The sequence below is a fragment of the Notechis scutatus genome, chromosome 8 (genome assembly GCF_049901735.1).
Source record: "Notechis scutatus isolate UNSWTSFEM ecotype Mainland chromosome 8, rNotScu1.2, whole genome shotgun sequence".
NCBI lineage: Eukaryota > Metazoa > Chordata > Lepidosauria > Squamata > Elapidae > Notechis > Notechis scutatus.
In genome coordinates this window covers 9821647-9835815 of record NC_142016.1, presented here as the reverse complement: position 1 = coordinate 9835815, position 14169 = coordinate 9821647, and the positions used below count along the sequence as shown (strand labels likewise).

Genomic DNA, 14169 nt, shown 5'->3' with positions numbered 1-14169 from the left:
ATATGTAATCTGACTCAAACATTCACTTCAGAAAAATAGATGCTCCATTAAATGCCTGGTAGTGACAACCATTGATTTATGATCCTGTCCATACAAGTTATTATCAAGTGATTTGAAACCACATTAAATAATTGGGATTCCTGCATAGCAATGAATCCCAGTTAAGAGTCTTGTTCCTGGGAGGCTGTGGCTATATTCTGAATTTCTATAAAACTCATTGGTCTACATTCTTCCAACTAGTTCTCATAAGTATTAATTATTTCACAGGTATTGGGGAATCAAGAAAATTTCCTTTCCAATTAAATTGGACAGGCTAGCCTCGTAGGCAGATAGATAGCCTTAAGCCAACAGATACAAGAAAAATCCCCATGTTTCACAAGTGATTATTAGTTACTGTACATACACAAACCAACATGTTGGAAACCGTATTCATCCTCACAAATCTAAGCATCTCTGAAGAAAACAGCCAAAGGCATCGTTAAGTGAAAAATATATTTTATTTTTTAAAACAATAGCTGCCAGCAGTTTGCCAGTATATCTCTAAAAGATATTCCAGAAAAGTGAAAAGAAGCATCTTACAATATGTCATATGGATTACCAGGTATCTCTCAAAAGCCAAATAAATATCTTGCCCACTCTATGAAGTTTAAAATGTTACTGGATAATAATATTTTCAGATACAGTCAGAAGATAGAAAATTTGGCTTTTAACTAGGAAACTGGCTTCATAAGAGATAACTCTTCCTCCTTTAGTCACAGTTGAAAGAAACAAGGTATTAATGTTCAGCATTAACATTTGATTTAGCACTGTGAACAAAATATATATATAAATTTAAGTCAGATTTTAAGAGAAAGGCAGAATCTGTGTACAAAGCTAATTTTAACTTTTACATGGCCCCCAGTACATATATAACTGTATACATGTAGCATCAAGGCATAAAACATTCATTTTTAAAAAGGCACAGCAACAGCTCAACTCCTTGGGTGACCCATTTGCAATATTCCATATTTCTTCCCAAGCAAACCACCTATTCATTTTTATCAATGTCTACCACCTAACCAGAACACATATAAACAAACCACATTCCATTCCGATTTAAGCTATCATGGAAACAGTGAGATCAAGGGGTGTGTTCGGAGCACATAGTGGTTTCTGTCTAAATAAAAAAATGAAATATTGCAAGGGCTTCACAACTTTGGCAAGGAAATTCAACATGTTCCTGTTATATAAAATTCTATTTGCTGAACTGACAAAACATTTTTTTGGAAAGCACAAATTACACATGTTGAAAGTTTTTACTGCAACTTTAGTGACAATTTTTGAAAGTTGAAAGTTTTTACCACAATTTTAGTGACATTTGAGTATATCAGCAATACTTTCTCAGCCAGCAAAATATTGATGTCATGTTCAAGACAACGACTCCCACCTAGTAGCTCAGGGACAGTTTTAAGGAGGGTCCTATGGACAATTCTGTTGTGGAGATAAAGTGGGGGGGACACCTTAAAAATGGCTAACAGATTGCAAGATTGGCCTTCTTGCTCAAAACCCTGTAAGTCTTAAGGTGAATTGCTCAACATCTCATAAAATTTTAGGCAGGAACAACAAAGTCTTGTGAAATTTGGCAGCTATTGACACGTGTAGTTCACCTTCAAGAAAAATGTAGCCATCGCAGAGGGATGGTATCACTCTTTCCTTGCACACTAATCTTTGCTGCAAACCCCTAGATTTGACTTCTGGGTAACCTGTATTTTCATGAGTTGGAAGCACACAGGATTGTGTGTAGAGAGAGAGAGAATTTCCAAAGCTTTGTGCCTCATCGGCTACATCTATCAGCATCATGTGATCAAAATTCAGGTGCTTGAGAATCGATTCATATTTAGGACCGTTGCTGAGTCCCAAGATCACGCGATCAACTTTTGCAACTGTCTAACAAGCAAAATCCATGGGGAAGTCAGATTTACTTTATAACTGGGCTGCTAACTTATCAACTGCAATGATTCACTTACAACTGCGACAAGGAAGGTTGTAAAATGAGGCAAAACTCAACAAATGTCTCACTTAACAACAGAAATTTTGTGCTCAATTGTGGCCGTAAAGTCGAGGCCTACCTCTATTCCAGAACTAATGGCAATTGGACAATTCTCTGAACTCCAGTCCTAGAGTTTTCATGCTGGACTCCCAACTCACCTCACATAAAACAATCTTTAACAGATTCATCACAACATCACTGGGGAGTAGCGGCCCAGTCAATCCTGGGTCCTCTCACCTCACCTCAGACAAGGCCGCTTAGCTGAAAAACTAAACAAGCCTGCTATTATATTTAAACGGAGCTCCTTTCTCGGGTCTATTTTCCACTCCACCCCACCCCATGCCTCTCTCAATTTATTCAGAGGGGTAAAAAAATGCTTCGGTCCACGTGGCCCTTCACTCCAATCCTCACGTGTGCACCTTGATCTGTGGGTCACCTAGCTACACACAGCAGATACATCACTATTTGTGTGAGTGGCTCTACGTTGGTTTACCAAATCAGGCCAAGAACAAGACCTGGCCAACAGTTTGGGAAAGGGTTCCACGGATACCTCACTTCAGGCTGAGGAAAACATTTCTGACCTGTTCATGAAGAGCAGAAAATGGAGGGAAAAGAGGTTAATGGCCCCACTGGGCAGCCAGATTCTCTTCTGGCGTACGAGGGCATTGAAACACATTCGGTCTAAGAGACCCTTTCATGCCACTGAATTTTCAATTTGCCAAGGAAGATAAATCAGGGAAAGTTTTATTCCTTCTGCATTTGCCATCATTGCCACTTAAGAACCCAGGCCACATTATATCCTCTTCATTATCTTTTCTTTTGGCACGTGAAGAAGGCGATGGGAATCAACTGAATCAAAGGCAATGGGGAAGTATTAGCCAGTGTCTCTGAAATTTAAGTGAAATTTTTTAAAATGGCAACATTTTTCCTTTAGGATTTCTGCCACATTGTATAATTATTTGGAGGGGGGGGATTTTGTGAGCCCCAATCAGGTTTTGGCAATACTGGACATTTTAGGACGTGTCAGGAGACACAGCCATATAGAAAACATATAATGTATATAAAGCTATTTGTGATTAAAACTTTTTATAAAAATATAAAAATGCTCGGTGATATGATAAGGTTTGATGTCGGGGGTGTTATTTGAAAAAATCTCTTATTGTCAAGTACCTTACACAAGAAATGCTCTGTTTCTCTTCTATGTGCCCAAATTACACAAATTAATTTAAAATGCTTTTCTATATTTCCTATGATTTATCTTTGAGGAAACACAAAGGTAAAGCATAATAAATTCAGTGAGACTTGTGCTCTGCAAATTGGTCAGCAAAAGCTTAAAAATGCAAGATATTCCCTTGCAAACAATAAAATGATTTGCATTTCAAGGTAAAAGGATTACCCATTAATGTAAAAATTACTAATTTAAAAAACAAAACAAAAAACAAATCCCACACAATCAAGTCTGTTTTGAAGCTTGTTATTCATCGCATTTAAAGCAAATGGAAAAGTCATTCCGTGCCTCAAGCATTGGCCTTTTAAATGGAAGAAAATCAAATTTATTGGGCTTTTGAACTTTTGAAATTGAATTACAGCACTGTTCCTTGATGCTGTTCTAAGTGGGGGGAAAACACAACTGACCTTTTAATATATCATGATTGCAGCATGAAAAATAATCGATCAGGTAAAGAGTTAAGGAGCTACTCTCTTCCCTTTCTCTTATTTTTCTAACTTTTGTTTTTCCTATTTTTTTTATCTTATAGTGAAACTTAATAACATTTATGTGGGGGGAAAGTACAGATAAATCCCAATGTAAAACCTTAATAAAACAACGGAAAAGGCACTTGGCTTGCTTCACAGGAAGAATTACAGCGAGGGAACTACGCAGGTTGTCTTGTTAAGGCAAATAAACGGATTTTTAAAAGAACACTTGTCTGAAAATTAAAAATAAAACAGTAGAATTTAGTAAGATTTTGACCTCTAGCAAAAAGCAAAAAGGATGCACCTCAGTCATTAAGTTACTGTATTTTTGTGAAGACCTGCAGGGATGATGCTCAAGGAAGTCAAGATGGACATGACAATCACACAATCAATTGTTCATTTGCATCAGAATGCACTGTGGTTTGACTCACAGGCTTGTGGCCTCCATCTTGAATTTTTCTGATCACTCGTCCTATGACACCCCAATGTACCTCTAGCCAGCAAAGCTTTGACTGTTTACTTAAGAAATGAATTCTGCAGTCTGACAAGTCCCTTACTGACCTAAAAAGAAATCACTTGCTATTATAGCTTAGGAATTTGTCTCATTATTTATAGGGATAGCAAGCTTCTAAAAAAAGACCACCAGATTCTAAGCTGACTATCCAGAGCAGGGTTTCTCAAACTTGGCAACTTTTAAAATAGGTGGACTTCAACTCCCAGAATGCTATGAGTTGAACTCCACCCATCTTAAAAGTTGCCAAGTTTGAGAAACAACTGATCCAGAATCAAAACAAAACAGTGGACTTGTGTGAGAATAAATATGGTGAATATACATTTCCCATTCACCTTCTTTCTCCTCACCATACCTAATCTGAGAGTAGGCATCAGTCCTGGTGTTTGACCTTGTTCCAAAGTGATGTCGAACTGATGGATAAATGGACTTCCCAAAACTTGCCCATGAGTTCTGCAAGCAACTTTGGCAGAGCTTTTGGTGCGGGCAGACCGAGAGGTATAACTTAAAAAAAGAAAAGAAAATTAAGCTTCCCTTCCAAATGCAATAAGACGGTTGTTTCGGCCACCATCAAGAAGCTCATCCCCTTAAGCCAATTTAAGAAGCCCAGGTTCAATCTGAGATCCAAAGGACGGTTTATAAAGGTAGTACTATAAAGACACCAAGCCTTCTTTAGACAGGTTCACCATAGCTATGGGTAAGGAGTTGTAACTCCTTGCACATGAAATACTACTTTAGGAAAGGGCAGACAGGACCAGTTTTCCCCATGAAGAGAATGTGCCTATGTGTGTGGTTTAACATGGAAATGGTATTCAATTATATATACACCTCTGTTGGGGAAATGCCAGGACAAAGTTGATCATTACTAGGTTCTTCTGTCAATATGAACCGGCTTTGGGATTAACCTGGATTCAGAACCTGCTTACTAGGAAAGAAAACCTTGGACCACTCAAGTTTGGGGAGAGAAGGGGAGATTCACAATGGCTTCCCTCTTAATGGCTGCATTTGCTCTTTTACAGGAGGCAAAACAAATAAGCTGTGTAATATAAAATTTGCATTTCACAAAAGAGAGAAAGACAAATGACAATACCTGGTCTGCCCAGTGTAGCACTTGAATTAACTGCAAGATACATGCAAAGTAAATGGCTATCTTAAAAGACAAAAAAAAGAGCAGTCTTGTTAAAAAAAGCTTTTGCTTATACACGTGCAACGCTGCTTTTTTTTAAGCGAGTCTTTTAGCTACGTCGCTGTAGGCGATTTCAATCTCTTTCTCTCCAGGACAAGTGTTGGTGAATTCATCACGGCTAGAGGCGTTCTTCAGGTATCTCCAGATGCCCGTCATAGACTTGGGAATATCAAAGTTGCGATACTTTTTGGCCACAATCTAGGAGCAAAGAGAGAGATCGGTCTCAGTAGGGTGGTTTTGGAGAAATGTGAGGCCTGAGAATGAACTGTCTGAATGGAGCTTCTCTGAGACCCACCGACCCAGCATTTAATTCACTGGATTTCCTGCAGAAAGCCTTCAAATAACACACCGATGCACACCTTGGCAACTTTAAGGTGTGTGAACTTCAACTCCCAGAATTCCCCAAGTACGTAAAGTAACCAAGTTTGAAAAATGCTGATTTAAATAAATACGAGGCTATCTGTTTCAGGAACCTCTTTTAACTTCCACCTGATTCAGTATTCTTCCTGCAAATTCTAAATTAGCCAGCAACACAAAGGGTTTCAGAATAGATGATGGTTCAAACTGGTTTTCAGTTTCATGCTTTTAGCTGGAAGTCTAGCATTAAAAAACAAGCCCAAAGCTGTTTTTCAAAAGGCAACTGGACTTCCTTGGTTATTTTCTTTGAGAACTTTTCTCTTTCTCATCCAAGAAGCTTCTTCATTTCAGAACTGAAGGAGCGTCTTGGATGAGAAGCGAAACGCTGCCTTTTGAAAAGCACTTTTGGGACAACCATGGCTTGGATGATTGAGAATCTCCGTAGACATTTATTCCAGGGTTAAATCTGCATGTAGGCTTGTTTCAGTTCTCGTATCAAATTCCACCTACTTTGACAATATGCAGCTTGGGTAACAAGTTGCAGTCTGCTAGCGTCATCTCATTCCCATCCAGAAATTTGCGCGTAGAGGCAGGGATGTCTTCCATGCTGTTCTCGTCAATCTCATCAGGGAGGGGACTAATTAAGTACTCATCCAGCTTCTGCAGAGTTTTCAAAAGACCCCGCTCCAAGGCTGCAGGGAAAAAGGCAACGGGGGAAGGGGAAAACAACAGTGCAGAATTAGGGCATCCCTCTGACATCTCTCTAAAGCAGGTTTTTTTTTCAACCTTGGCAGCAGACTAATACAGTTATTCCTCGACTTACAATAGACAGTTGTGACAGTTTTTCCCTTACGACTCTTGCAGCACGTCCATGGTCATGTGTTCAAAATTCAGACTCTTCGCAACAATGGATTCATATTTATGACCTTGCAATGGGATCACCTTTGGCAACCTTCTGCCAACTGGTCAATGGGAAAAAGCCAGATTCACTTTACAATTGTGTTATTAATAACTGCAGTGGTTTCACTTAACAATCGTGGCAAGAAAGGCCATAAAAGGTGAGGCTGTTTAGTCCCTTTACTTGTGGGTTGTTTTTTTTGTTTTGTTTTTTGCCAAACTCTCCATCGCTGCTCTGGCTTGGTTCCTGCAGAGCACCACCAGAGGGCGCTCTTGTTCAACCCAACTCCTCTTCTTGCTGGGCTAAAAACAGAAGTTCCTTCTCTCATTTCAAATAGTGATGAAAGATCTGGAGGCTTATTGACGTAAGCCTGCAGTTGCAGAAGTAAAGTGTCTCTAAGGATTCCCAACTGGTTCCACACTTGGTTTCGGTTTTTCACTTTTTATTTTGATTAGCTTCGTTCATTTTGGAGGGCAAACGTGGTCTGATTTTAAGAACGTACGTCCTTGGTCCCTATGGAGCCTACAGTTTTTTACAAGAGGTCCAAAAGAAGGCAACATAGAGTTATTTGCATGGCAAGCAGCACATACAGAATAAATGAGTTGGAAGGGGCCTTGGAAGTCTTCTCGTCCAACACCTTGCTTAAGCAGGAGACCCTATATATACCACGTCAGACAAATGGTTGTCTAACCTCTTCTTAAAAAGCTCCAGTGTTGAAGCACCCACAACTTCTGGAGGGAAGCCATTCCACCAATTAATTGTTCTCATTATCAGGAAATTTCTTCTTAACTACAGAATACAGAAGAATAGAGTTGGAAGGGACCTTGTAGGTCATCTAGTCTAACCTCCTGCTCAAGCTCTCCTTGATAAGCTTCCATCTGTTACTTCCTGTCCTGCCTTCAGGTGCTTGGAGAATAGGTTGACCCCCTCTTCTTTGTGGCAGCCCCTCAAATATTGGAAGAACTGCTATCATATGGCCTTTGCCTTTCTCTTTGTTAAGACTAGGCATAGCCAGTTTCCATAACTGTTCATCGTACCCTCTTTCAGACCCCTAATCTACCACCCCCGATATCACCAAGACAATAACCTCAACAGCTGGATTCCAATGAATCCTGATGCACAATGGCTCCTACTGTTACAGGCCACGTGAGGCAATATCTTCCTTTTCCTGGAGGTGAAGCATGAGTGATCCTGCAGAGTGACTACGCTCAAATCCCCCTCCCATCTTATTTGCATTCTGCTTTGCTTCCTGTAGCCTTGTTCCATTTGAGGCAACACCGAAAGAAACTGATGGCAATTCAGGAGTTCCCCAGTGGCTAGAGGTTGCATTTGCCACCAACACACTGTGCACGAATGCTGGTTTCTGAGACATTCAATAAAGGACCTTGCCCATGTGCAGGAAAAAGTATTATCTTCCCAGCTCTTGGCAATTCAGAAAAAAAAATGTGTTTGAGTTTTACAGCACAGTGGGGGGGGGGGGGGAGAGAAAATACACTGCCCTTTATAATTTCTGCATTGGCCTTCAAGCAGATTTGTGCCAATCTGGACAAATGATGAAACGAGTGATGCTGCAGAAGCTATTTCACTCCCATTATGGAAATGAACTTGTGTGTTTCTCTACTCATTCTGTTCCTCAAATCCAAGCCCAGGGCAAGCGATTTCCATACAATTCTGTGCAGCTACAGAAAAGCCCCAGAAAACAGTATGAGCTGAGGGTTTTTGTTTCCTGTGAAATTCAGCATGAAAGCACGATTCTAGCAGTGTGAGTCAACTTTGATGTTCTCTGAGTACTGAACCCTTCATTTCAATCCTGAGCCACAAATATTCTCCTTTATTCATACTCTAATTTATCAACAGCCTTGCAAAGGTGGAACACTGAACCGTGGGATCACATCCTGCTGGGCTGCAATTTTTACCACTAGCACCCATTTTCATGTGAAATGGAATAATTCATAGATGCAGCTTCTTTCACCAGATAAAGATCTTAAGATAATGTTTGCTGTTGAAGAATTTGCATTTGTAGCCTGTAGAATACTCATCATGATGACAGCGAATCCACAACTGTGCCTTTTACATAAATGTCACCATTTATTTTGCTATTATTTAATAGTGAGGTTTTTTTAATAGTCTGGATTACTGACTCCACTTACGACTTTATTGCTCTTGCAGTCTTGTATGACCCGCTTTATGAAACCTTGCAACAAAACAACAAAACAAAACAAAAGAAAGAAATTGAGTAGTATTTTGAGGCAGTGTTTTAGTGTGTGTTGTCATATGTTAACATATGAGATCAAAGAGTCTAGAATCCAAGCCAGAATTATTTTTATTAGGAATTACAACAAAGGGCTACAACAAAGGGTCAATTTATTTAATACTACACATCTTGACGGCAGCAAGAATGGTATACGCCCAGCAATGGAAGAGCGAAAATACACCTCTAGAAAGAGAGATAATAAAGAAAATACTGGTTTGTGCAGAATTAGATAGATTAACTCTAGAACTAAAAAATAAAGGGAAAACTGAACACTACGATACATGGAATAGATTCTACAGATGGTTGGAAGCGAGAGGTGGAAGTTGGAACATAAAATAGCTAGGACAAGTAAATCCAAAATGTGACACTGTATAGATGAGCTAAAATGAGTATTGTGATCAAAATAACAGCAACAAAATTAGTAATCTATAAATAATATGTATGTTATTTGTGTATTTTTATTTTACTATGTATGGTGGAGGAAATGCCAGGATGGTTGCACTGTGTTCAATATTTATATACGTAAATAATAAATATCTATATATAATAAAGAGTTAAGGCGGAAGAAATAAATTCTGTCAGAAAAACTACTGCTGAAAAGAATATACTTTGTCACAAATCAACATAAACAAATGCCAGGCTTAACTTATATAGAAAAGTGGGTCTAGGAAGTAAAAGTATTTTTCCCTTCTAAATCAGGAGTCTCCAACCTTGGCAACTTTAAACCTGGCGGACTTCAATTCCCAGAATTGAATCGCTCTTTATTGTATGCAACAATATTTAAACTCCTCCTGTGCTTTTACACAGAATTGGCAAATTTCTGGTCCATGAAGGGAGACAGAGGGAAGAGCCATCAAAGTCAGCTCCAAGAAGCAGAGGATCTTTTCCGGATGAACGTCAGCCGAGACCTCTGCAAAGAGCAAAGGAACTCTCAACAGCCGATGGAAGAACGGATAAAAGAGCAAGCCACGGGCTGCTCAGCACTACACAAAGGCTGCCTCTTGGGGATTTACTCACTGAATCTGGGGAAAAGCCCTCATTAAAAACGAATCAAGGAGAGAAGAAACCTAGAGCTAAAGAGAAATTTCCTGTCAGTGAGAAGAATTAATCAGTGGAACGACTTGCCTCCAGAAGTTGAGGATGCTCCATCGCTGGAGATGTTTAAGAGGAGATTGGTCAGCCATTTGTCTGAAATTGTATAGCATTTCCTCCTTGAGCTGGGGGCGGGGTTGGACTAGAAGACCTCCAAGGTCCCTTCCAACTGTGCGATTATGTTAAAAAGTTGTGCAACATCCAAATATAGGCAAGATCTTGAAATTCATCTTAACTGTTGTTGGTATTTGAGAAGAAACCCCTTTAAAGCAGAGGTTAGCTTGTTTCTGCTTACTCTTTGCTTTCTTCTTGCACTATTGCAAAGATGCACCTGGAAGGCCTTGAGGTGAAGTAAGCAGGCTGGTGAGTCAGAACAGGAAATAATCCGTCCCTTTTCTGCTCCTGACACAGCTGCCATAGAAGCCACCGGGGTTCATCACCTGCTTCCGTGTAACATGCAGCTTGCCCGGTGCTGATTAGGAGGACTGAAGTCTCTAACCTATTTGAATATCACTCATTTGGGGAAAACTCTTTTTTAAAAAAAGCCTACTTTCTTGGGAGAAATTAAGACAACTGGTATCCTTGATGTATGACTTATTTCTGCTGCTAAGTGAGACAGTCGTTAAAGGAGGTTTGGCCCCCATTTTATGACTTCCCTTGTCATGGTTGTTAAGTGAATCACTGCAGTTTGTTCAATTAGTAACTTCTTTGCTAAGTGAATCTTGCTTTCCTCATTGGCTTTGCTGGTCAGAAGAGTGCAAAAGTTGATCACGTGGCACTGTAACAATAATGAATTTTATCATGTGACCATGGGGGGTGTGTGTGCTTCAACAGTTGTATGTGTGAAAAATGCCTATGTCACTTTTTTCAGTGCCCTTGTAACTGTGAACGGTCACTTAATGAACTGTTGTAAGTCAAGGACTACCTGTATGTTTATAGAGAAAAGGCTTCCTTCATCACGATGACTAATTGGAGCAAGTAGCCCTAATCTATATATATAAAAGCGAAATACCACTCACGCATCATCACAAAATCTCCAGAACCGTAAAGCCTACAAACTTGAAATTTTGGCACGTATGTTCCTCTTGGCTTCTAAGTGCTCACTAAGAAAGGATTTTTCGAAATGACCCTCAGAGCATTAGTATTTCCTATATTATTATTAACATGCTCTGATGCTAAGGAGTTCTATTCCCCCTCCCCACCTGAAAAGAAATCTGTTCTAAATGCAAAACACAAGGAGAGGAGAGGAGTTTCGGTTTCACAAGCAGCTTTAGTACAGAACAGTTGAGCTAAGCCACACCCAGGCTCCTTGCTGTCTCCTTCTTCCTCACACAGCAAATACTCTTTCAGTTTCCATGTTTCAGTTTCAAAACAGCCCTCAACTGTCTCACACACTGACAGAACGCTAGCCAGATGAATACTGGTAGGCAAAAGCAGAATTTCCCCCCCCTTATTTTCCTCCCAAAAAAACTAAGCCCGCTCACATAGTTCCGTAGTGAAGCATGGGTATAGAGCTCGCGCTACATAACAGTGAAAGAACAAACCCAGCATGGATTTCCTACCTTCATTGGCTTCAGGTCTGGAATTCTTGATAAAAGCTGAAAATTTAGCAAAGATGTCCATTCCAGCAGTATTTGATTCTGGATGTTTTGCTGAAAGCTTTATATACCTGAAAGAGATGAAGTGACAGCATGAGCTAGAGTACAGGATTAGGGCTCTCAATTTATTCCTTGTAACGTTCATTATTAAGTAACATCCTTTTCAACACCGATTTGCGACACTCCAACATTTGAATCTTGATTTTGATCCCCTATCTACTTAAGAAGTCCATAAAATGATGCTTAGGGTTGAAATATCCAGCATACTGGTAGTCCTCAACTTACAACAGTTCATTTAGTGACTGCTCAAAGTTACAACAGCCCTGAAAAAAGTGACATAAGTCCATTTTTCAGACTTACGACTGCTGCAGCATCCCCGTGGTCATAGGATCAAAATTTGAATACTTGGAAACTGGCATGTATTTGTGATGGCATGTATTTATAAACTGGCATGTATTCATAAAAGTGTGGAAGGCGGTAAGATTGTGAAATAAAGTTTATTCAATATTAAAATGGAAGCATGGCAGGAAGAGAAGGTTGATCGTGCAAATGTTTGGGTCCCAGAGGCCCCAAAATACTCAGTAAATCCCAACAGTAGCTCACAGGTGTCACGCTAGTCTGAAAATCATTGTTCCACTTGCTTTGTTCCACAGCTCTTACCAACAGGAAATTCTTCCTGATATTGTCTGAATCTCCTGTCTTTTAATTTGAAGCCCCCCGGTCTTTGTCGGATTTTGAATTTCAGTGAATAGATCCTAAAGCAACCTCTGGCAACGGACAACTAGAGCACTATTTTTTTCCTGTTTTACCCCATCTTTTATTATTTTTAAACAACTCAAGGTGGCAAGCATAGCCACTGCTCCTTCCTCCTCCTCCTCTATTCCCCCAGAAACAACTCGGTGAGGTGAGGTGAAGTGGGCTGAGAAAGAGGCCCAAAGTCACCCAGTCACTTTTCATGCTTAAGATAGGACCAGAACTCACCGTCTCCTGGTGCCTTCACCACTAAACCAAACTGGTTCTTTATAAAACCATGTTCAGATCTTTTAATGATTATTTGATGGGCTTGGTGTGCAGCGTCCCTTGTATCGCTTTTCTGGATCTGTTCTAGTGTATCTATATCCCTTTCAAAGTGGGGATGTCCAGAATAATATTTCAAATCTAAGCAGAGCAAAGTCACACCCCATCATGTGGAAGCAGTGTTGTGTAGGACAGAGCTTTTGACTGAAAAGTCAGACATATTCCAAAGTAGTTTTAAAAATGCCGAGACAAAAACTGTCTCGGCAAAATAGAAGTTTAAAAACAGCTCTGCCTTTATCCCTAGCTCCAGCAGTATGAGAACAGTACTGGCACAGTATTTTCAGTGGTAAATTTCCAGTGTCTTCTTCTCTTATAGAATAGAATAGAATTCTTTATTGGCCAAGTGTGATTGGACACACGAGGAATTTGTCTTGGTGCAAATGCTCTCAGTGTACATAAAAGAAAAGATACATTCGTCAAGAATCATAAAGTACAACACTTAATAATAGTCATAGGGTACAATAAGCAATCAAATCATACTAGGAAACAGTCAATGAAAATCATTAGGATACAAGCAACAAAGTTATGACTATATTACTTATAGATAAGTAAAGGTAAAGGTTCCCTTCGCACATACGTGCTAGTCGTTTCCGGCTCTAGGGGGCGGTGCTCAGGGGTGGGATTCTACCAGTTCGCACCTCTTCGCTAGAACCGGTTGTTAACATTCTAAGCAGTTTGGAGAACCGGTTGTTAGAAGAAATTACTGGCCTAATCCTGTAAGGAAGGCAGGAAGGAAACATTCTGGTGTTGCTTACAGAAGCTGCCTCTCCATTAACCCTTATTACATTCTTGGCAGGACTAGACTTCCTGTCTCTGGAACTTCTCTGGAGTTTTTTTCCGCTCCTTTGCTGGTACTTTGCTTGTGTGGAGTGACCATTCAGTTACAATGGCACTGAAAAAAGTGACTTATGACCATTTTTCAGACTTACGACTGTTGCAGCATCCCCACAGTCATGAGAGGCCAGGCGAGGAGATGCGTGCCTCGATGTGAGTGATATTGAGTTGGCCACACCCATCCATTAACATGACCACCAAGCCACGCCCACAGAACCGGTTGTTAAAAAATTTGAATCCCATCCCTGGCGGTGCTCATCTCTGTTACAAAGCCGAAGAGCCAGCACTGTCCGAAGACGTCTCCGTGGTCATGTGGCCGGCATGACTATCCACCGAAGGTGCATGGAACGCTGTTACCTTCCCACCAACGTGGTCCCTATTTTTTTACTTGCATTTTTACATGCTTTCGGACTGCCAGGTTGGCAGAAGCTGGGAAAAGTAACAGGAGTTCACTCTGCTATGCGGCGTTAGGGATTCGAACCACCAAACTGCTGACCTTTCTGATCAACAAGCTCAGCATTATCAGATAAGTAGGTACCCTGCAAAAATTTCTATGCTGAGAGTCTTATCATGCTTGGGGGTTTCCAATAACGTGTAGTTAAGAGGATATATCTCCTTTATATTACTAATCACCTCCC

At 40.2% G+C, this 14169-nt stretch overlaps 1 protein-coding gene across 2 annotated transcripts in view; it reads right to left on the bottom strand.

Annotated features, from left to right (window-relative positions):
- Positions 1–478: 478 nt before the first annotated feature.
- The window catches only part of CLIC4 (CLIC family member 4), a 58370-nt gene continuing 44679 nt past the window's right edge, over positions 479–14169 (bottom strand). For both annotated transcript variants that reach the window (XM_087970607.1, XM_087970608.1), the window contains exons 4-6: positions 11585–11691; positions 6289–6470; positions 479–5619 (exon numbers count right to left, since the gene is read on the bottom strand). In XM_087970607.1, coding sequence (XP_087826733.1) covers positions 5458–5619; positions 6289–6470; positions 11585–11691 — 451 coding nt within the window. In that variant the 3' untranslated portion in view covers positions 479–5457. The remainder of the gene's footprint in view (positions 5620–6288; positions 6471–11584; positions 11692–14169) is intronic.